This window comes from Schistocerca cancellata, chromosome 3 (assembly GCF_023864275.1).
Source record: "Schistocerca cancellata isolate TAMUIC-IGC-003103 chromosome 3, iqSchCanc2.1, whole genome shotgun sequence".
Lineage (NCBI taxonomy): Eukaryota > Metazoa > Arthropoda > Insecta > Orthoptera > Acrididae > Schistocerca > Schistocerca cancellata.
Window position 1 is genome coordinate 306,861,436 of NC_064628.1, and position 22,423 is coordinate 306,883,858.

The following is a 22,423-nucleotide window of genomic DNA, read 5'->3' on the forward strand; positions in this document are numbered from 1 at the left end:
GTGATGTGTTTAAGTAGGGCTGCATCTATTGCTGATTGACTAGCACCTACAGCTATCACCAGTGGTGGAGATGGTATTGGGTGAGCAAGGAGTATGACACTAGTTAGGCTCACTTTAAATTTTTGGAAAGGTTTTTTCCTTTTTTTTCCATCTCTGGCATCAATTTGAGGGATTGTCGACCTATGATGTAGCATCTTCCAGTGCATCTGTAAGTGGCATTCATTAGCTGCTGTTGCTAGTAGGTGCAGCGATATTAAAGCTAACCATTCCCAGGCATTTTTTTTTTTTTTTTTTTTTTAATTCCTGGTAATCCGTTGGCTTTGGATGGGCTTGTAGAGCTTCTATCTTCTACGGTAATGGACAAATGCCATCTGCCAAAACCGTAAGTCCCACGAAGGTTGCTTCAGTTTTCCTCATTGCACACATCTCTTCATTCAATACCATGCTATAGTTGTGCAGCTGTTGATGCACCTACCGCATGTGTCACTATTGCAGCTCGAAGTTTGGTGAGGCAGGGGTCAAACTGAAGTCTCTTTGACACTCCACCAACAAAATGTTCTGTGTCTGTGGCATTTTTCACACCAAATGGGGTAATTAAAAATTCAAACATGACAAAGAGCATAATTACTGCAGTCTTTGGGATTTCACAAGGTGCAACAGGTATTTTGTTACACATTTTGTGCCATTCCATGACACTGAAGAATTTTGCGCCAGATAAAATCTTGAATATTTGGTGTAGGGTACCTATCTGGGAAGCACGATAATGACTGTGAGCCATATTTATTGCAAATGAGGTACAAAGGTGGAGGCCACAGGCTGTTGGAATGATGGACTGTCCCCACTTGGAGCATTTCTTTGGATATGGCTTCTGTTTCTATTAAGTCATTGGTTCCCAACCTTTATTAGACCATTACCCCTGAGTGCAATAAGACATTAGCTAGTACCCAGTACCCCCCCCCCCCCCCTTTCTATCCGTTGCCCCCTTCCCCCACTAAACTATAGAATGGAAGACTTTTCTTGGAAAACTTTTATTTTTAAAATGATGAAAGGTGAATGATGCTTAGTTAGTGTGTGTGTGTGTGTGTGTGTGTGTGTGTGTGTGTGTGTGTGTGTGTGTGTGTGTGTGTGCTGTTCATAAATCAACTGATTGCTGCACTCCTTATTCTGAACAGGCAGAAGTTGGAAGATTTCAGGCTGTTAAAGCTTTGTGTCTGACCAGAGCCACCAATAGTAATAGTAATAAGAATAACAATAATACTGTGCACAGCACTATAGTAGTCCTTATGTAGTTACTGCTGTGCCAAGCTGTCAATTAATTCATTTATCTGTTTGAAAGCGAGTAATGAAGCAATTTTTGGACTACTGCAGGTACTATCTACAACTTGAAGAAGACATTTTCTTGAGATAATTAGTATCTGTCACTTATATGTCTCATTTTTATCATCAGTGATGTACAGGAAAAAGACAACATGTGTGTGTTGTGGGTGGACTATGTCAGGAACCTGTAACCTCCAAAGCATTAATGCTACTGTTTGAGAAAAAGTAATTATTGATAACTTATGTAATCAATATTAGAATCTTACAAAATTGTGAAAATAATTTAGTTTAATGACTGAAACAGAATCAAATTGTTTAGCTTTTACCCCTCAGAAAATTTCATTCCACCCCTAAGGGGGTAATTAACCCCAGGTTGGGAACCACTGTTCTCGGGCAAGTCTATGGGCACACTGTGAAACAGGTAGTCCAGTGTAGTATGGATGTGATGCACAATGTTGTTTTTGATGCCACTACCTATTACGGTATCCATAAATCATTCCGAGTCTACTCTCTGTTCTGTTCTTTAGGTAGAGCGTATCCATATACTGGTTACTGTCACTGTCGACAAACTGTGTATTGTAGTCCTCAAATCTGCCGTTAGTGCCTAAAGAGCAAGGAAAACAGAATCTACACTACTGGCCATTAAAATTGCTACACCACGAAGATGTCGTGCTACAGACGCGAAATTTAACTGACAGGAAAAAGATGCTGTGATATGCAAATGGTTAGCTTTTCAGAGCATTCACTCAAGGTAGGCGCCGGTGGCGACACCTACAACGTGCTGACACGAGGATAGTTTCCAACCGATTTCTCATACACAAACAGCACTAGACCAGCGTTGCCTGATGAAACATTGTTGTGATGCCTTCTGTAAGCAGGAGAAATGCATACCATCACGTTTCCGACTTTGATAAAGGTCAGATTGTAGCTTATCGCGATTGTGGTTTTTCGTATCGCGACATTGCTGCTCGCGATGGTCGTGATCCAATGACTGTTAGCAGAAAATGGAATCGGTGGGTTCAGTAGGTTAATACGGAACGCCGTGCTGGATTCCAATGGCCTCGTATCACTAGCAGTCGAGATGACAGGCATCTTATCCGCAAGGCTGCAATGGATCGTGCAGCCACGTCTCGATCCCTGAGTCAACAGATGGGGACGTTTGCAAGACAACAACCATCTGCACGAACAGTTGGACAACGTTTGCAGCAGCATGGACTATCAGCTCGGAGACCATGGCTGCGGTTACCCTTGACATCAGCTCGGAGACCATGGCTGCGGTTACCCTTGACATTGCATCACAGATAGGAGCACCTGCAATGGTGTATTCAACGACGAACCTGGGTGCACGAATGGCAAAACGTCATTTTTTCGGATGAATCCAGGTTCTGTTTACAGCATCATGATGGTCGCATCCGTGTTGGGCAACATCGCGGTGAATTCACATTGTAAGCTTGTATTCATCACAGCCATACTGGCGTATGGCCCGGAGTGATGGTATGGGGTGCCATTGGTTACACGTCTCAGTCACCTCTTGTTCGCAATGACGGCACTTTGAACAGTGGACGTTACATCTCAGATGTGTTACGACCTGTGGCTCTACCCTTCATTCGATCCCTGCGAAACCCTACATTTCAGCAAGATAATGCACGACCACATGCTGCAGGTCCTGTATGGTCCTTTCTGGATACAGAAAATGTTAGACTGCTGCCCTGGCCAGCAGATTCTCCAGATCTGTCACCAATTGAAAACGTCTGGTCAATGGTGGCCAAGTAACTGGCTCGTCACAATACGCCAGTCACTACTCTTGATGAACTGTGGTATCGCGTTGAAGCTGCATTGGCAGCTGTACCTGTACACGCCATCCAGTCTCTGTTTGACTCAATGCCCAGGCGTACCAAGGCCGTTATTACGGCCAGAGGTGGTTGTTCTGGGAACTGATTTCTCAGGATCTGTGCACCCAAATTGCGTGAAAATGTAATCATATGTCAGTTCTGGTATAATATATTTGTCAAATGAATACCAGTTTATCATGTGTATTTCTTCTTGGTGTAGCAATTTTAATGGCCAGTAGTGTAATATAGGCTCAGCAACTATAATTGCCGACGTAGAGGAGGGCCTAAGTCAATAGCCAGTACCTTGTAGCGTTAGGTGATAATCACAGAACTGTTTACTGCCTACAGGTTCAAAAGTTATTTTGGCCTTATGGCTGTCTGATAAGTCCAACCGTTGTCAAGCAGTAGGGTGTGCTAGTGGCTGTAGTTTTTGTGGGGCTTATGAAGACACCGGACTGCTGCCACAGATGTACCCACTGTTGTGATGCAGTTTGTTTACTGCTGCACAATGATATAATGTCTGCTGTTTATCTTGCATCCATGACAGGTGGCACTTTTTGCCTGATTTGCAATATGTTGAACCTAATCCAGATCGTGGTTTTTGTATGGATAGGCATATGGATTTGTGCATTTCAATGATTGTCAACCAAAATGCCTGTGGTACCAGCAAAAAGTGATAAAAGTTTTCATAGCCAGACTGCTGGTAATCTTGGCATTGTAGCATTGTAGTGTGTCAGGATCAAAGTTATTTGCTAGTCCCTCCGCAATGTTGCTGCACTTGACCCTGTCTGGCTGGTGTTTGAATTGTTAAGTTTAAGCTATGAAGCTCTTCAGAAATGCTTGGGATGGTGGGGAGTGATGGTGGTGCAGTCTGGTGTCATCTCTGCAGTTCAGTTCGGTCCATCAGCTGGAGTCAGCTGATGCAGTATCTGCTAAATAACGTCACAGCCATTGTTGCTGGCATCTCCAATGATGTGTATATTGTATCAGCCATGTACAGCAACTTGATTACTGCTTGATCTTCATGCTCTGCCAATACTGCTTGCTTTTGTGATAATATTCGCTGCTGCCAAATATGTGAAAACTCATCATCCAAAACCATAAATTATTCTGTAAGTCTCTGTAGGAGTTTTTTCACCACATGTTTCCTGATAAAGCACTTGTCTGAGCCTTTGGTCTGGCAATTTGGTGCAGCAAGCAATTAATTCAGCTATTAACACACAGCACCCTCAATGACATTGTGGGTGCACAACAATGTCCAACAGCAAATTATGTTGTCCATGGGTCTAAATTGCTGATCATTAGTTGAAATTGCTCAAGATCATCAGTAACTAGTCCATGCATGAAAATATTTACCACGACCACAAACCACAACATGTGCTTGGTCGTTCATAAATGACAACTGCAAACACTGCGTGGAAGAATACCTGAAGGCAATGGACGGGCAGTTCGTTGTTCCTGAGCAAAGCTGCGAAACTGAATAATTCACCACAACAGTTAACATTTTCAAATCTAGCTTCACATCACCTCCTACAGTACGGGAAAGGTTAAATACACAACGGAGTGTAGTATGAATTGTTTGCACTCACTGCCCGCCCGCGGTAGCTGAGCGGTCAGCACGACAAACTGTCGATCCTAAGGGCCCGGGTTCGATTCCCAGATGGGTCAGAGATTTTCTCCGCTCAGGGACTGGGTGTTGTATTGTCCTAATCATCATCATCATTTCATCCCCATCGACGCGCAAGTCGCCGAAGTGGTGTCAAATCGAAAGACTTGCACCAGGCGAGCGGTCTACCCAACGGGAAGCAGGCCCTCTTCACATGACATTTTTACTGTAATCATTAATGCAGGTATACCAAATGGTATATAACGCGCCTGCTTTCACATTTGGTCTTATTTTTTACAAGTCACAAAACCTATTTTTGGTCTACCTGGACAGCGTATTTTCAACACTTTAACCTTATATGCAGACAATTCCTCCCCAATGCAGATGTGGAACCCACAGGTCCTGAGGCTACATGGTGGAACTTTTGACCTGTAATGGTCAACAGCTGTCAAAATTTTAGTACTCCTGATAACTGGAATGTTTGATGTATCTACCTACCAAGTCGACAGAAAATCCTAAGAATTTCTGGACTTGTGTTAAATCAGTTAATGGATCGAAGCCATCTGTCCAGACACACTGTGATCTTACTGGCACTGGGACAGAGGATGACATAGAAAAGTCCAAACTACTAAATATCTTTCTCCAAACTGTTTCACAGAGGAAGATTGCATTGTAGTTCTTCCTTTAAATCATCGCACAAACAAATAAATGCCCGATATCAAAACAGATGACCAAGAAACAGAAAAGCAACTGAAATCGTTCAACAGTGGAAAGGCCACTGGATCTGACAGGATACCTATTCAATTCTCCAGGGAGTATGTGAAAGAATTTAACCTCCCTCTAGAAGCAATGTATTATAGGTTTCTACAAGAACATTGGAAAAAAAGCAAAGATCATTCACATTTTCAAGAAAGGCTGTCTCTGATGTCTGTCTGTCATAAAATTCTGCAACATCTTTTATGCTCATGAATTAAGACATTTCTCAAGTTTCTCTGTAGGAATCAACATGGGTTCTGAAAACAGCAATTGTTTGAAATGCAACACACACTGTGCATCCACGAGACCCAGAAAATAGTAGAAGAAAGCATTCAATACAGTTCCGCACTACTATATGATAAACAAAACAAGTGTACACAGAATATCAGACCAACTGCACGATTGGATTGAAGAGTTGCTAGCAAACGGAACACAGCACATCATTTTGAACAGACAGAAGTGCGCTAGTAAATTGTAGCAAAATGAAGGATAATGTGCAGTGAATCAACACTTTGTGGAGGGAGTGGCAACTGATTCTCAACATAAACAAATTGCAAATACATAGATAGAAATATCCTTTACTGAATAATTAGACAACTGCCGAATAATCAATGGAAACAGTTACTTCCATAAAATATCTAGAAATATGCATGTGGAGTATTTTAAAGTGGAACAACCACATAAAATTAATCACGAGTAAGAAAGATGACAGAATAGTTCATTGGAAGAATCCTCAAGAAATGTAGTCCATCAACAAAGGAAGTAGCTTACAAAACACTCATTTGCCCAATAGCTGAATGCTGCTCATCAGTATGGGATTCGTACCACGTAGGACTTATAGAGGAAATAGAGAAGATCTAAAGAGAAGTTGCACATTTCATTTCAGGTTCATTTAGTAAGCATGAAAGCATAAAAGATATGCTCAGCAAATCCAGTGGCAGACAATGAAAAAGAGGCATCACAGTATGATCTACTGTTAAAGTTCTGAGTGTGTACCTTCCTAGACTGATGACCTCAAAAGTTAAGTCCCATAGTGCTCAGAGCCATTTGTACCTTCCTAGAAGGGTCAATCAATATATTGCTTCCTCACATTATCTCATTAAAAGACCATCAAGATAAAATTAGGAAGATTTGAGTCCACACTGAGGCTTACCGGCAATTGCTCTTCCTGCATACCATATACGATGAAGCAGCAAAAGGGGGAAGTGCCACTGATACACAAAGTACCTTCTGGCACAACCCATACAGTGGTTTGTGGAGAATACATGTAGAAGCAGATGTTTAGATAAACATCTAGAAAGGTAGCTTATAAAGTTGAGAATAATCGTTAAGTCGATTTGGGAGTGAATGAAATTCTGAAGGACAGAGCAAAGGCTACCCTCATCATATGTCTAAATCGGGAAAATGTCATCAATTAATCTAAACCAGAAAAAAGCGTTTTTAGGTACTGGGTAGATAGAGAAGACTCTTCTAATATACCATGGAGTAGTGTCATGTCAGTATCCATGGCAGTTCTGCAGAACTGTTTATAGATTTGATCATCAAGAGCAACTGGCACACCAAAATTGAAGGAACATCAGTAGCTGTGACAGCTTTCTCAGGTACTGCTGTCAATGTTGTGCCAGCTGTTGGAGAAGAACACTATCTCTGATATGAGATGCAGAAATTTCCTTCTACGTGTAAAAGGATTTTGTGACAGAACTGCAGTTTTGTCTGAGCTTCAGTGAAGTGATAATGTGGGATTAAAGAAGCAAGGCTTAAGGATTGATGGAATTGGAAAAGACTGATGTCTTTTGAAAATATTGGTAGCAATCTAATAAATTGGTTAAAAGAATATGCTACCCCTTTTCCCACCCTCACAACTCACAGTATTATCCAACTGCTTGGCTAATCAACACATCATCTTCGTCCACCTCTTTCCAAGCCTTACTCCCTATCCTTGCATCCACCTCTTTCCCAGCCTTACTCCCAATCCTTGCATCCCATAAGTCACTCCTCTGTGGATGACTCAGATGCAAGACTTGGCCAATACACTGTCACAACTACCTCCTACTACCACAGTTCCGCCAGCAGTATTTTCTATCCTGTAACAGATAGAGGCTCTTGCAAAAGTAGCCACATAAAGCCACTGTCAGACTGTAGCTAAACAAAAACTCAACCACCCACTTGCTGAAAATGCAGTTAATGTAGCACACCAATTGTCTTTTCCAACTGATCTCCCCCCCCCCCCCCCCAACCTCCCCCACCCACCTTCTCTCAATTACATAGATGGTGGGAACAGTCTCTCAAGCTCACGGGTGGGCAACCAACAGCCCACAGGCCAGATCCAGCCTGTCAATGGTTTCAATCCAGCCCACGGAAAAAATTTGTGGGAGAGAGATCATGGTGCTCGCATTGTGCTCCATCCGAGGAGCATTTTTGGATATTTCTTTCAACACAGAACTCCACTGAGTTTTGCAGCTCATGGCACAGACCAATTACAGTTTTCTTTATTCTGTGGAAGTGCAATGCCATTCTGCCACCACTGTATTTGAACAACAAAGAGAAACACATTTCCATCGTGAACACTAAGTTACGCCCATTGCAAATGTGTGTGTGGAGAGTTGAGGAAACAGCTAACTACCTTGAAAGAGCATCAAGGGATGTATTTTTGCCTCTGGGTCAGTGCTGACAACATACAAATGTTATCTACTACTAACCACCTACACATCGATGTATCACGAAACATTGGGAGTGGGTGATAATTGCACAAAAATTCCTGACTGCTCATGAAAAGTGCCAATCTGAGTAATGGCAACACACACAATTAGTTAGTGAACAAAATAGTTATCTGTTGTCAGGTCACCTGTTTATTTTTCAATCATGACACTTCAATATCTCTGGCAAACCATTTTCAGATGTTTAAATTTATTTGTGTGTCTTGAACATTTTTTCGTTACTAACAGCAATGCACAATTGTGTACCAGAAGTTTATAATGCAGCCATTGTAAAACGTAAGTAAAGAAACAAAGTCAATATCAGAAGACGAGGTGAACATGAAATAACTGTACTCTCAAGAACACGGTCTTTGAGGAGAACTTGCTAGTATGCAGAAAAAAGGGGTGCCATTGATGTCAGTGTCTTAGTCCACAAATATGAACATCATGGATGCCTAATTTTGATTTTATGTGCCAGAAAAGGTGCTGTTGCAACACGTGATGATGCTGCCTTCGAGCTCATGTAAGTATGCGAATCAAGTCCACGAGTCCCCAAAAACACCACTGTCCCAAACATCTTATAGTTCCATCATTACTAACCTATCTTTTTTCCATCTCCCTTCCTCTATACATACCTTTACACCCCCCCCCCCCCCTGCACCTCACCCCCATTTGTGTCATCTTATTTAGTCTTCGTTTTGCTTCTCCTGCCCTGTTCTCAATCCTGTTCTACCCCAATATACCTAATCCTATCTGCCACACTCATTTCTTCTGCCCCACTTCTGTAAGTATGAGCAGCCATTCAGTGCCACCCTTACTGTGTGTGTGTGTGTGTGTGTGTGTGTGTGTGTGTGTCATCCATTAATCAGTGACTGGTGACTGAGAGATTTTCCTTATTTTGTATACATAGATTCACTATTGGAATTTACAGTATTGTAAAAACAATCTTTAAAATATTCTGTGGCATAACAAACATCCACTTCGTTTTTCATAACATGCCTTTACAATGGCTGAAAAGATAATATCTTAGTGGAAAATGTAAGAGATATGCACCAAGTGTTTGCCTCTTCATTGTTCATTGGCTGGTTAGAGATGGTGTGTGCAAGAAGTAAGGACTCTGGAAAGGTAGAGTATGCAATGATCTGTTAATAAACCTTGTGGGGAGGATACTCACTTCTGATAAAGGGTGCGGTGAACCACCCCCCCCCCCCCAACACCTTTGCGCAGTGTTTGTCATGCTGACGGGACTTGCAGAGGCTCTAAGGGAAATTTTCATATTGAGAAAGTGTGGCCATTGCCAAAGTGGAGGATCTATTGACAGACTGCAAAATGTAATGATGCTACCAGATATGAAATCAGTATGAAGGATGATGACTTACACAGTTATAGGGGAAATAAACAGTCATTCCAAGTGGGCATGTGAAAATGTGTCAAGTTCTAGAAGAAAACATAGGTAAGTATTTTCACACTGTACATTACTGATGAATTTAAATCAAATGAGAAGTCTAAGGTTCTGTGACAGGAACAGTGGCTAACAGCAAACAGCTTAAGGCATTGTGAAGACCTCTTTCATGAATTGTATAATATCAGTGGTTACAGATACCAGAGCAGCGTATTTTAAATGTAGAAAGCGCAGAAAGAAAATTTTAAGAGAGATTATGTTTGAAATAAATATTCAGTTTTAGAAAGTAACTGAACAGCATAATCACAGCATAAGACAATCACGTAAACTGCTTTTAAAAACTTTAATTTCTACCTAATTATAGGACAAACAGTACGAACAGTAAAATTAATAAACTGTGGTGAATTAAGAGCTGTCAAACTCACTTGACAATCTGCCCCTGTGAATGTCATGTCCACCTGTACAGATATGTTAAGTGTGATAGGATTTAGGTTAACACCTAACTTCTGTAGTGTCGGTATAAAGCAAGGAAGAGTCACTACATTAATCAAAAACTTTCATTCATTAACAAACATTGCTACTCAGAGCAGCATCAGGATGCATGTGCAATACAAGATTGAATTTTGTAACAAATTCTTTGTAACAGTAACTGCAAACGCAGCACCTGAAGGAGATTTTAAGCTATTTATAAATTATCTTGAAGCTCTATTGGCCTCTGTAATAGCCAAAAACAAAGAAATAATGATTGGTTAATAAACAAGGTACTCCATAATCAAGGCATTCTCTGGAACAACTTAATTGAAATATATTGAGATCGAGATACAGTGCATCAAATGTCTGAAATTGTTTTTTTGTTCATTTTAAACTCCTGTACATGGACTAAATTTCAGTCAAATATAAACGAACTACTATTGTGATTTCAGAATACATGTTGTGATAGTGTAATATGTACAAGTTACTGACTGATTTCAGGAAGTCTTGTTCTAGAGTGCCTCAATTGCAGACTACAAAGGTTACTAGTGGAAACTGCACTAAACAAATAAACTGAAAGTGTCATTGCAACTTGGTACTGTAAGCACTAATGCAACTCACTGCTGCAGAATGCTAGCACTGAATGTAAACATTCGGACAGTTAGTTGCTGTAGTGGAAAGAAGACAATGGAATGTGGTAATGATGAATTCATTGATATGGTTTTGATTTATGATCAGGACCACCAGAACGCTGCTGCTACTGCTGCTTTCCATGTGTGTGTTGCATTTTTCCTGTTGGACAACATCCCACTCCAAGAACAGTTGTGTCTCTAACTCGTCATACAAAAGGAAGGAAGGAAATTAGGGTACAATGAACCACCAACATTGAGGTCACTAGAGATGGAGCACAAGCTTGGAATGTTTCAAAGATGGAGAAGGAAATCAGCTATGCTCTTTGAAACCAACCATCCCAGCATTTCGAATGGGAGGTTCAGGATATGGGAAACTTTCATCGAGATGGATGGACATGTATTTGAACTGTTGTCCAAAGAATGGAAGTCCAGTATGCAAATCTGCACCACCTCGATCAGCATGATTTGAGAGAGACAGGTCGCTAGGCATCTGTAATGGTCAATGCTGGTAGGCAGCGACATCGCACAACAGTTGCGGTGGAGGAGGCAGATCTGTATTCAGCAGCAGAATGCTCATTGAATACTAATATTCAGAGATTAGCTGCACCCTTAACTGTTAAAGCACCTGTGTTAAGAATAGTACATGACCAATTACTGTACCCCTTGCATGTGCAACTTCTGCAGGAGCTGGTGCATCTATTATCTGTGTGATGATACTGCACCTTGATGATGAATATTGTAAGATAGTTGAATTCAATTTTTAAAACAATTAATATCAGAATAACAGCCATGGGGAATATGGTAAGATAGTTGAACTCAATTTTAAAAACAATTATGATCAGAATAGTGGCTATGGTCACTGTCACAGAATTTCACAAGAAGGAAAAAATATTCTTTTTTCACTTCTCTGTCGTACAATCTCAGAAACTCTAATAATTTACTCATCTTCTACTACCACTGCTCTGGAAAGAGCAATCGTCAATCTCTTAAATATAAATTAGTCTCAGGTAAATACTTAATACACAGCCAAAATAAAACTTTTCACATTGCACAATATAGTTTGTATTTACCTTCTCAATATTTTCATCTGGAGGCAGTGGATCAGACTGAATAGCCATATCCATAACTTTCATTGACTTGCTCTCAAGCTGCTTTGCCATGTGGTTTAGTTGTTGCTTAAACAATGCCAGCTGGCCCTGGAAAATGAATCCACAGCACTATGCAATAAATTCTTAACAAAATCATTGTGTTGAAACAGGAAATACATCTCAAAACACAATTCAGATGCAGATACACTATTACATGGCAGTACACATTGTGAAGTAGATAAGTCAAAATCAGCTAAACAAACAAGGTATAAATATTTTATAAGTAAATGTAACAGCTCACCAACTGAAAACTTTGCCAGCTTCCAGATAAAAAAAAAAAGAAAAAAAAAGAAAAGAAAAAAAAAAAGAAAAGAAAAAGGGCGCGCGTGCGCACACACACACACACACACACACACACACACACACACACACACACACACACACACACACACTTGCTCAAAGGAAGATTCATCTGCGAGCTAGGAAAGTTTTTAAACTTGTTTATGTGCCTTTCAATGTCTCAATGACTATTATTCAGTGAGTTCTTACCTTTCGCCTAAATTATTTACTTCTACAAGGACATTTCATTACCCGACTTGGTCTAGTAGAGTATAGGAAACAAATAATGGAAATGGCAGCATCTAATCATATTTGGGCAGAAAAGTAAGTTTGCAGAATGTTCTCAATTTACATATTATTTAAAAATTACAAGCAAAGAATGAAAGTAGTAACATACCACTTACAGATTTACTTTCTTAAATTTTTTATTGGCAATATAGTATTCTAAATTTATCAAATACGGCTTGTGTTTGGTATTTCCAATACTTTCTATTTTTAAATAAACAAGTATTTGAAATGTAATTAAATAGATGTTTGCAGAAAATGAACTGTTGTTATAAATGTTGCCAAAATACAATTGTAAAAAGAAAGAAAAGTCTATAATATCTGGCAGTGATCAAGTATTTAAGAAGTCATTGTTAATGTGTCGCATGCAAGCACAGTCAGATGTGGGACACAAAGCAGTATAATATGCTCATAGTTAAAAATCGGTGTGGCAGTGCTCACCATTAGCCACCCTAATGAGCTGGATGGGCAGAATGCTGTAGCGGCCACCGCAAAAAACTCATTGGTCTGAGGAATAAATCCAAATGGATGGAGACGGAAACAAATATGAGTTGACATACACTCATAACTGCATGACAGAGAACCGGAAATGCAACCTGTGAGCATACCATACTCAAAATACTTTTCCGTGTTTACTCCCTTTATTTAATTGTTACTATATGCCTGTTAATGTTGTGCGCACAGAATATCCCACAAATAGCAGCACACCAGCAATGCCAGTAACTGCTATTAACAATCTGATATTATTTTTTAACTAAAATGCTGGCTCTACAGTGTGACTGCTAGTGAAGCATATGAAAGTAGCTGTTGATGCCTAGCCTTCATTTTGGTAAGATGGCTTTCATGTAACTGGAAGAATTCCTTATATTCACTTGTTTAATTAGAGGCTACACACACACACACACACACACACACACACACACACACACACACACACACACACACACAGAGAATAATGGCACATTTGTGTTGTTTTTTGTCACACTGAACTTCATTGAAAGTTGGTTTTTCAAAGAATCATGATTAAGTTCAAATAGTGTTCACTATTCAAATAAAAACATGTAGTAATCATGATCCAGACCTTAAAGATTCAGTTCATATTGATTAGCACAGTCATATAATTTTTTTTTTTAACAATTCAGTGACACCAGCAGAGGTTATTACACATGGTTCAGTCACATGTTAATGTAACCACAGTATACGTCTGACATAAAATGTGATAACCACTCATAGATAGCAGGTGGTAGTGCTAGCGGTGGAGTGTATATAAAGCATGTCGGGATGGGGACGTGGAAAATGGTGCAGTTGTTGTCATAATGCAGAGACAGAGTGATTTATGTGACATCCAAATGAGCATGATCATTGGCTTTTTGGGACAAAAGTGGAAGTATTTCTGAAACAGCTAAGTTTGTAAACTGTTTGCATGCCACCATGGTTAAAGTATACTGAGCCTTGCAAAACAGCGCTGCCCAAATCTGGTGCCGAGACAGCTGCAGTGCATCACGGGTGATAGATGACTGGGATGAATGATGGACATGTATATGAGCAAACAGATGTGCAACTGTCAAGCAACTGGCTGCCCAGATGAACCAAGGGGCTACCAACATTGTACCTTCAATGATCGTTCACTAAATGTTGCTGTTTAGGGACCTAACTGCTGTTCATCAGCGACAAAGGGTGGAATTTGCTTGGCAATACCACAATTGGACATCCACTGAATGGCAAAAGGTGGACTTTTCAGATGAACTGGACAGATGGCCATTCACACATATGGCACGAAATACCTGAAAGCAAACACCCTGCTTGCACAATGGGCTGGAGCAGGGCTTCCCAACGTGTGGTCCACGGACCCCTTAGGGGTTCGCCAGCTCTTTCTAGGGGGTCCGTGGCCACCTTTCACCAAATCGTGTAAAAAATGAGTAAAATTATTGAATAAAAATGAGAAAATCAAATTTATCACTTTTTTAATTTTTCTTTCGTGTGAAAAACGTGTACTTTTACTTCAGGTCGTATTCCCAAGCAGCCTTCACGGTTCCTAAGTGAGAACGCATACACAGTTTAGTGCTGGAGAATGTGGCTTCTCTGATCGACTGTTTCGCAACAATACGGGGGTCTTTTGTGCACCGGCTCATGGCACTAGATGCGCTGAAACCTTTTACGCATGCGCGGAGTGAGCTTTGTCGACCAATCACAGCGCTCGCTGGCACGTATGCAACCCCAGGCATCATTAAATGTTAAACTTGCTTTGTCAGTGCATTACCTTTTTCATAAGTCGATTTTTGACCTGTTTATTACCTCTAACATGGATTTGGGGGCTTAAGTCAGGATCATTGAAGAAGGGTGCAATTTCTCCATTGCCTTCACAACAAGGGAAGTTTCCAGTTGAAATGAATGAGGAGGGAGGATGACCAAAAGAAGAACAATCACAAGAAGCTCCACAGCCAGATTTATTATGTGAAAACACTGCAAGTACTCCATTGGGTGCAATATCCTGTGGAAGTGGAATAACCAAGATGCATAAGAACAATGAAAGCTATTTAGAAATAGGCTTTATGGAGACAAAGGAGGGTAAAGCTCAGTGTGTAATTTGTGCACGAGTCCTTCCGAACAGTTCAATAGTTCCAGTTAAATTGCGCCGTCATTTTGAAGGTACTCACCCAGATTTCCAGGCTAAAGACATCGATTTTTTTCAAAAGGAAGAGTGCTGAACTAGCTGCTTCTCAACATAGCATGAAAACTCATGCACAAACAATTAATGAAAAATCATTAAAAGCTTCTTTCTTGGTTAGTTATTGAGTGGCAAAAATAGGCAAAGCTCATACCATTGCAGAAAATTTCACAAAGTCATGTGTTAATGATAATGTTTCTTGCATGCTAGACGAAAAGGCAGTAAAGCTTGTATGTTCGGTGCCATTATCAAACAATACTGTCAAGAGATGCATTGTTGACATGTCAAATGATGTGAAAGACACAACACAATTCATTTACTCTGCAGATAGATGAATCCACTGATGTTGCAGGATTAGCAATTTTATTGGCTTTTGTCCGTTGTGAGTATTCTGGATGTTTTGAGGAGGACCGGTTATTGTGCAGACCACTACCTGCAAACACAACAGGTACTGAAATATTCTATCTATTGGATGATTTTTTAAGGACTAACGAAGTTTCATGGTCTAGTTACATAGATGCACGCACAGATGGTGCAAAAGCTATGATGGGTCCTACAGTTGGAGCAATAACAAAAATAAAAGAGAACGCCAAGAATTGCAGCAGTAGTCATTGTGCTCTCCACAGATACACTTCAGCTACGAAACAAATGCCTGTTTCGTTCAAGAAAGTTTTAGACGAATCCATTCAAATCATTAACTACATAAAATCAAGGCTGTTGAAGTCAAGACTTTTCACAATACTGTGTGAAGATATGGCAAGCCTTCATTGTTCCCTGCTTCTCCACACAGAAGTGAGGTGGCTCTCACATGGATTCGCACTCTCTCGGTTGTACGAATTAAGATTGGAAGTCTTAGCTTTCCTTTTGCACCATAACATCAAATTAGCAGACCTTACTAATGACGAAAATTGGCAGCGTATACTTGCCTATTTGTCAGATATTTTCTCCAAAATGAATATTTCACTCCAATGGCAAAGTGAAACAAAGGTCACTGCTATCGACAAAGTTTGAGCATTCAAGAGGAAAATCAGTTTTTGGGCAGAGTGTGTCGAGGAGGTGGAGGTCGAGTGTTTTCCTCTTCTCAAGGAGTTTTTGAAAAACAAAACATTGGCACTAGGGAAGAATTTGTTTCATCAAATCCTGGAACATCTCCGAAGCTTGATGACATTGGTGGAGCATTATTTCCCAACAGCTAAAGATGAGAAGCTGCAGAAATACGGAGGGGTGGTCAACCCATTCACTGTATCCAAAAAGCCGAACATCATCAAATGAATACGAGTTGTTGATAGAAATTGCCACAGACCCTACCTTGAAATCAAGTTTTGACATTGATGGTTACTCACACTTTTGGATAACAAGAAATACTACCCCCTTGTTGAAAAGGCAAAACGTACTTCTTCCGTTTGCCACAACATACATGTGTGAATCTGGATTCTCAATCTATGCTGCCCGCAAAACTAAGTACTGAAGCTGTCTAGATGCAGAACCAGACATCCGTCTCCAGTTGTCAAGAATTGAACCCAACTTTTCAAAATTGTGTCAGCAGAAGCACCCTCAACCATCACATTAGGATTCCATTGTTAGTCCTACAGACTCATCTATAGTAAAGAAGAAAGCATTTTTCTTCGTAGATGTTCACTGAACGTGCCTGAACTATAGCTCTGTAGGAATTTTGTTTCTGTCTTCTATCATTTACAAAATAATTATTAATTGAATTCTGTTGGCATTGATATTTTTGTTACGAAAATTAAAATGATTTCTAAAGCTAATTTCTTTTCTTTATAATATATTCCATCCTCTCAGTTAAAAATATGGCCTACCTATACTTCAATTACAATTACTTGCTATTACTCTGACACTATATTGTGGCAACTGGCTGCGAGCGTAAACAAATGAGGACTTTTCATGTGCCACCTTGTAAAAGGTAAACCACCTCAGCCAGAATTGTTTCCTTTGAGAAAAAAAGTCTTACATTCTATGAAATGCTTTGTCTTCTTATATAGAAATAAGAGAGTCTGTTTGTTTGTTTTCCTAATTTTTTTTTTTTACAGTCGAGGCTGACTGCCACGATATAGTGTCCAAGTAGTAGTTGAAGCTGTCAGCTGTGGCTAAACTGTTGCCATGCCGCCTGCCAGTTGCCAGCTACCAACTGACAGTACACTGTTGCAAAGCCGCCTGTTAGCTGCCGGCTATGGACTGACAGTTGCCGTTCAGTAGATGCGTAAAGATGTAAAAACAACTAGACTTTCCAAGCTGTTTACATGGGCACGAAAATCGATTGTGGAACTGGAAAACGGCTTTATAAAAGCAGATTTCCAGAATCGATTTTAAAGTGTTTACCTGCCTAACCGAAAGCGGAACTGGGACATCGGCTATCGAAAACCGGTTTTGGAAACGCATGTACACTGGGTGAATGTATTCCCACACATTGCACAACAGATGCAACAATAGTCCTTTAAAGGCAATTCCTTGGCCTCTTTTCTTTCGTGACGTGCTTGTATCCCGAATCATGGGTCTGCCTCTTTTCTTCACAGCCGCACGGCATGGCTGCGCAGTCTAGGGTGCCATGTCGTCGCGGATTGCGCGGCCGCTCCCGCCGGAGGTTCGAGTCCTCCCTCGGGCGTGTGTGTGTGTGTGTGTGTGTGTGTGTGTGTGTGTGTGTTTTGTCCTTAGCAGAAGTTAAACTTAGGTTAATAGTGTGTAAGACTAGGGACTGATGACCTCAGCAGTTAAGTCCCATAGACTTTACATACATCTGAAAATTGTTCTTCGGATTTCATGAAAACACACACACACACAAACGAAATATGCATGCTCCTTACACAACAGTACCCAAACAGTGGAAGTGAACAGACCACAAGAGGCAGCTTGTCAACAGCCAACAGTTTGGAGGTGACATTGATTGCTCTTAGAGGATGGCAGCTCCAACGGGTGAAATGTCAATTACCAAGTAAGTTTAACCAGACTATAGTGTGCTGAACAAAGGGAGTAAATCCACTAGTAAGTGTCTGGATACAGCGGGAATTCAAATTGGATTGTTAATTTCAAGTTGTTTTCATTCATCTCTAAACCAAAGACTATTGATATTTCGGGGGAGGGGGGGGGGGGGTCATTGGGAACATAGCACTTGCATTAAGAAGCTTTCAGTTCCCATGGGTTTCGCTCTGAAATTTAAAGTTACTGTGCTCTTGACTGTCTCGGGGTCCACCGTGGATTTTCGACTGAAAAAGGGGTCTGCCAGCTGAAAAGATTGGGAAGCCCTGGGCTGCAGAATGTTTTTGTGGTATTTGCTGTGTGACCTCTTCCATCCCCTAAGCAGTTTGTTTTTCCTCAGCACAATAATTCAACAGGTCATTCAGTTTGCAGTGTACCTGTGTGGTTGAAGAGCACCAGCTTGAGTTAACCATACTCCCCTGGCCACCGAAGACCCCGAATTTAAACCCTACTGAGAATCTGTGGCATCACCTACATTGAGCTGTTTGCACCAGGGGTTCTCAGCAGAGAAACTTAGCACAACTGGCTATGGCACTGTTGTCGGTATGGTTCCATAACACTTTCAGTACCTTGCAGAACCTCTCTGACTCTCTTACCATACGTCCCACAGCAGTCTGCATCCCAAAAGGTTGTTATCCAGGCTTTTGACAAGTGGTCACATTAATGTGACTTGACTGTGTGTGACATCAAAACAACAACAACAACTTCGTCTGACAAAGCATTACTTGGAGCCCACTCCGATCCTGCTTGAATTGTTCTAGTCATTGCCAATAGTGTTCAATACCAGTGGACAGTATGAAACTTATTGGAATTGTGTTAATGAAAATATGTCAATCAGTCTCCCGACAATGCCATTCTTTCCCCGAAAATATGTCAATCAGTCTCCCGACAATGCCATTCTTTCCCCAAAAGAATAACAGATAGGCAAGTGGGAAATGCGATGGTAATGAAGTGTCAGTCCTTTTCTGTAAGTACTGAATGAAAGTTATCCAACTACTTCTTGCTCAAATCAGGACACGTTACAATCATGCAGGCATCAGCACTATTTGCATCTTTTGTCAACAGATAGCTCAAGAGGAAAAAGTCCCCAAAAAAATTTATTAAAGAGATATATTACACTCTTTGAAACTGAAGTAGTTTTGTTTTCTCTGTTTTCTGAACTCTGTTTATTGTTATTGTTACTGTTACTGTTATTATTATTGTTGTTATTTATTATTATTATTATTGCCACCACCATTCTAATTTAAAATCAGTTACTTAGTAATCATTGAAAGCTAAGTTCAATAGGTTAGTGTTGTGTTTATATACAAACAAAATGTTGTCACTGGTTGAAAGTAATCTCTGATGAAACAAATTATAAAAATCCAAATGGGGTCCTCTTTCCTGTAGTCATTTAACAATGCAGACATGTTAATAGTAAGGGAGAATTTTTTCCAATAAAACCAGTGAACAGTAACTGTAAATTACTTACTATGAAACTGTGTTACTTTACATTCAGAAATGAGTTGCTCCACCTGCCTATTTAGGAAGAAGGTAAGAATGATTCAACACTAATATGTTATATTAGACAAATTAACATGGACAGCACAACAATCTGCAAATATAAAGTATTTAGTATGTTAATTTATGTTTATTTGTAATATTAGGTACTAATCCATTTCTGTTTTATTTTCAATCACTATAAATGAATCTAATTAGATAAAACATAAAAAAGCAGAAAGGTATAAGGAAGGTAGTAAAAAGGAAACACCAAACATTCAACAAAAAACAATGTCCATAAAACCAAGCAAGTGGTGACTACTTATCTGCCGTAGTATAGGCTTTCACCAGGCAGTGGTTACATGATAGTCTAGTTCTTTTATTTTTTTTACATGGGACTAGTGCCTGGAAAGCACAACTTAAAATTTTTAGTGGTTTCAGGCATAATGGTAGATCCAGTATATGAGTGTGTCAGTACAGTTGACTGCTGCTAGATGGCAAAGGACAGGTTGAGCAAGCACACTGGCATTTTTGTTGCTTCTGGATTGGTCTACGCACATCAGTAATAGAAACTCTATGCCCATCATTTTTAACCATGGGGTAAATGTTCAGTGTGTTAGCAGAGAATAGCCACAGCTCAGAAAATGAACTGCATACTGTGTGAGTGGAAGTCAGTGCAGTAAAATTATGAACTCAAGAAGTTGACAGGTATGACACCACCACTGCAGGAATGGTAGTGGAAAATCTTTTCCTGGAACTCGCAGATCCCTGTGCTCCAGCTGAATGTGCAAATTATGTACAAGGCAACATATGCATTCCAGTATGAATAAACATGGGGGCAGAATTAGATGGGCAGGTTCTAGTTGTAGAAGACAGCAGGTCTTGCTACCAGCAATTCCCTACTTGAATGAATGGGAGGAAAGATGTCCATCCACTGGTTTTCATAAAAATCATTCTGTGGTGTTTTGCTTAATTACTGGAGTGATGAGCAATGAATTTGGTTTGTCACCAGTCAGTTGCATGACACTGCAAAAAGATACCAAGATTACGCAATATTTGAACATGGGTTCTTGGCTAAATATTGTTTGGCAGAAATACATATGTGGTCCTGCAATGATGTATTTAACCCCAAAATGTACGTAGTTTGTGACAGTATATTAAAAAATAACTGATTAAAGTGAAGTACTGGGACTGCGAGATGACACAGATAAATATCTTGCAGATACTACAAAACAAACTGAATACTGTGATAACTTGTCAAGATTCCTGACAAAAATATTAAGGAAGTTCTGGTGGCAGTAGACAACCTCAATTTGCAACAAAAGGATAGATTGTTGGGACAAATTATGCAAGCTGCCAACGGAAACAGTGATACTTGATACAGACAAGGATGCAGGATGACTCTCCACGAATGTAATAGCCATATGAGACACACGAATGATGCTTCGCGCACTGAGTACCATAACAGACATTCAGAATGGTAGTGTAACAGCTACTGCAATCCGACCAATGGACAAGAGAGGCACAAAAGACACAGTAATAAATATGGTTATTAGGACAAGAAAGGAAGATTACGCAGATCTGGATGCCAATATACCAAAGAAAAGTGATCCAATGCTACTGAATGCGACCACTGGCTGTCTCAAACAACTTGCTGGTGACACAAGTAAAAGCAGCTCCAAATAAATTCAATTCATATGATATAGCATGGAGGGGTAAGTTAGACTAGGATGTTATAGATCATATGCATGTACAGGTGCAGCTGAAGGGGTTGGGGGGGGTCACCCACGGGTGCAGCTGGGCAGAGGTGGGCAAACAAACTTAGCAACAGGCTTGCATCAGGCCATGGTGTACAGGATCTTACTGCAGTGGCTGAGCATACACAGGCAGAGGTGACACAATAATTTATGGCTGTGCAGAATGCTTACACTAGGGCCACCTGGCAGGTAGCCTATACAACCTGTGCCCTCCCACAAGGGTGCAATCTTAGTGTCACAATGCCGGAACTGTACTATAAAGTAAAAGAGGATCAAAAACTTTTGAAGCTTCCTATAAACAGTGTGAAGGTATTATTCACAGCCAGAGAGCATAGCATGCATAAGAAGTAGCAGGTTTGCCAAGAAATGGCAGTACACAATGCTGTAGTGGAGCATGCTTTTACTGGGGTAGCAGAATTGTCCTAGGGATTGAGGTTTTTTATGCGAAAAGGAAGGAATAATTGACTTTCCCAGGGATAGAACTGAGATACAGGTACGGGGCCATGAGGTTGTGGAAAACTTAAATCACATCACCATGCAGGCATGATAAATGTTATCAGCAAGTAAACGTATGTATGGTAGGTATTGAGTATTAACCACTACAAAACATCAATGGCACAAGTTCAATAAATTTGACAGAAGTGATTAACAAGACAGAGGAAGATAGTGACTTAAACCATCAGAACCGTGGAGAGTTAAGATCTCTCTTAATGCAGTATTCCTGTGTGTTTGAGGAAAAATTCACAATCTTAAAAGAAAATTGTCTGCATGTTGCAAGTGAAGGCTCATGAAGCATTATGTTTGTGCCCTGCATTGAACCACTAGCTAATCGTAAGTGAATAACAAAATTAAATAAATACCTGACTGGGCACACTGCTGGAATGCCCAAATTACAGTCCTCTAAATTTATAACTTAATCTTAACTAATACTTGGTTTAAGAATCACAAACGAAGGTTGTATATTTGGAAGAGGCCTGGAGACACTGGAAGGTTTCAGACAGATAGTGTAATGGTAAGACAGAGATTTAGGAACCAGGTTTTAAATTGTAAGACATTTCCAGGGGCAGATGTGGATTCTGACCACAATTTATTGGTTATGAA

General features: G+C 40.3%; 1 protein-coding gene across 1 annotated transcript in view; it reads right to left on the reverse strand.

The window, feature by feature from the left end:
* Positions 1-22,423, reverse strand: part of LOC126175006 (nucleoprotein TPR-like) — a 361,682-nt gene that overhangs the window by 234,662 nt on the left and 104,597 nt on the right. The window contains exon 10 of the mRNA XM_049921492.1: positions 11,783-11,908. Within this exon, the coding sequence (XP_049777449.1) occupies positions 11,783-11,908 (126 nt within the window). The remainder of the gene's footprint in view (positions 1-11,782; positions 11,909-22,423) is intronic.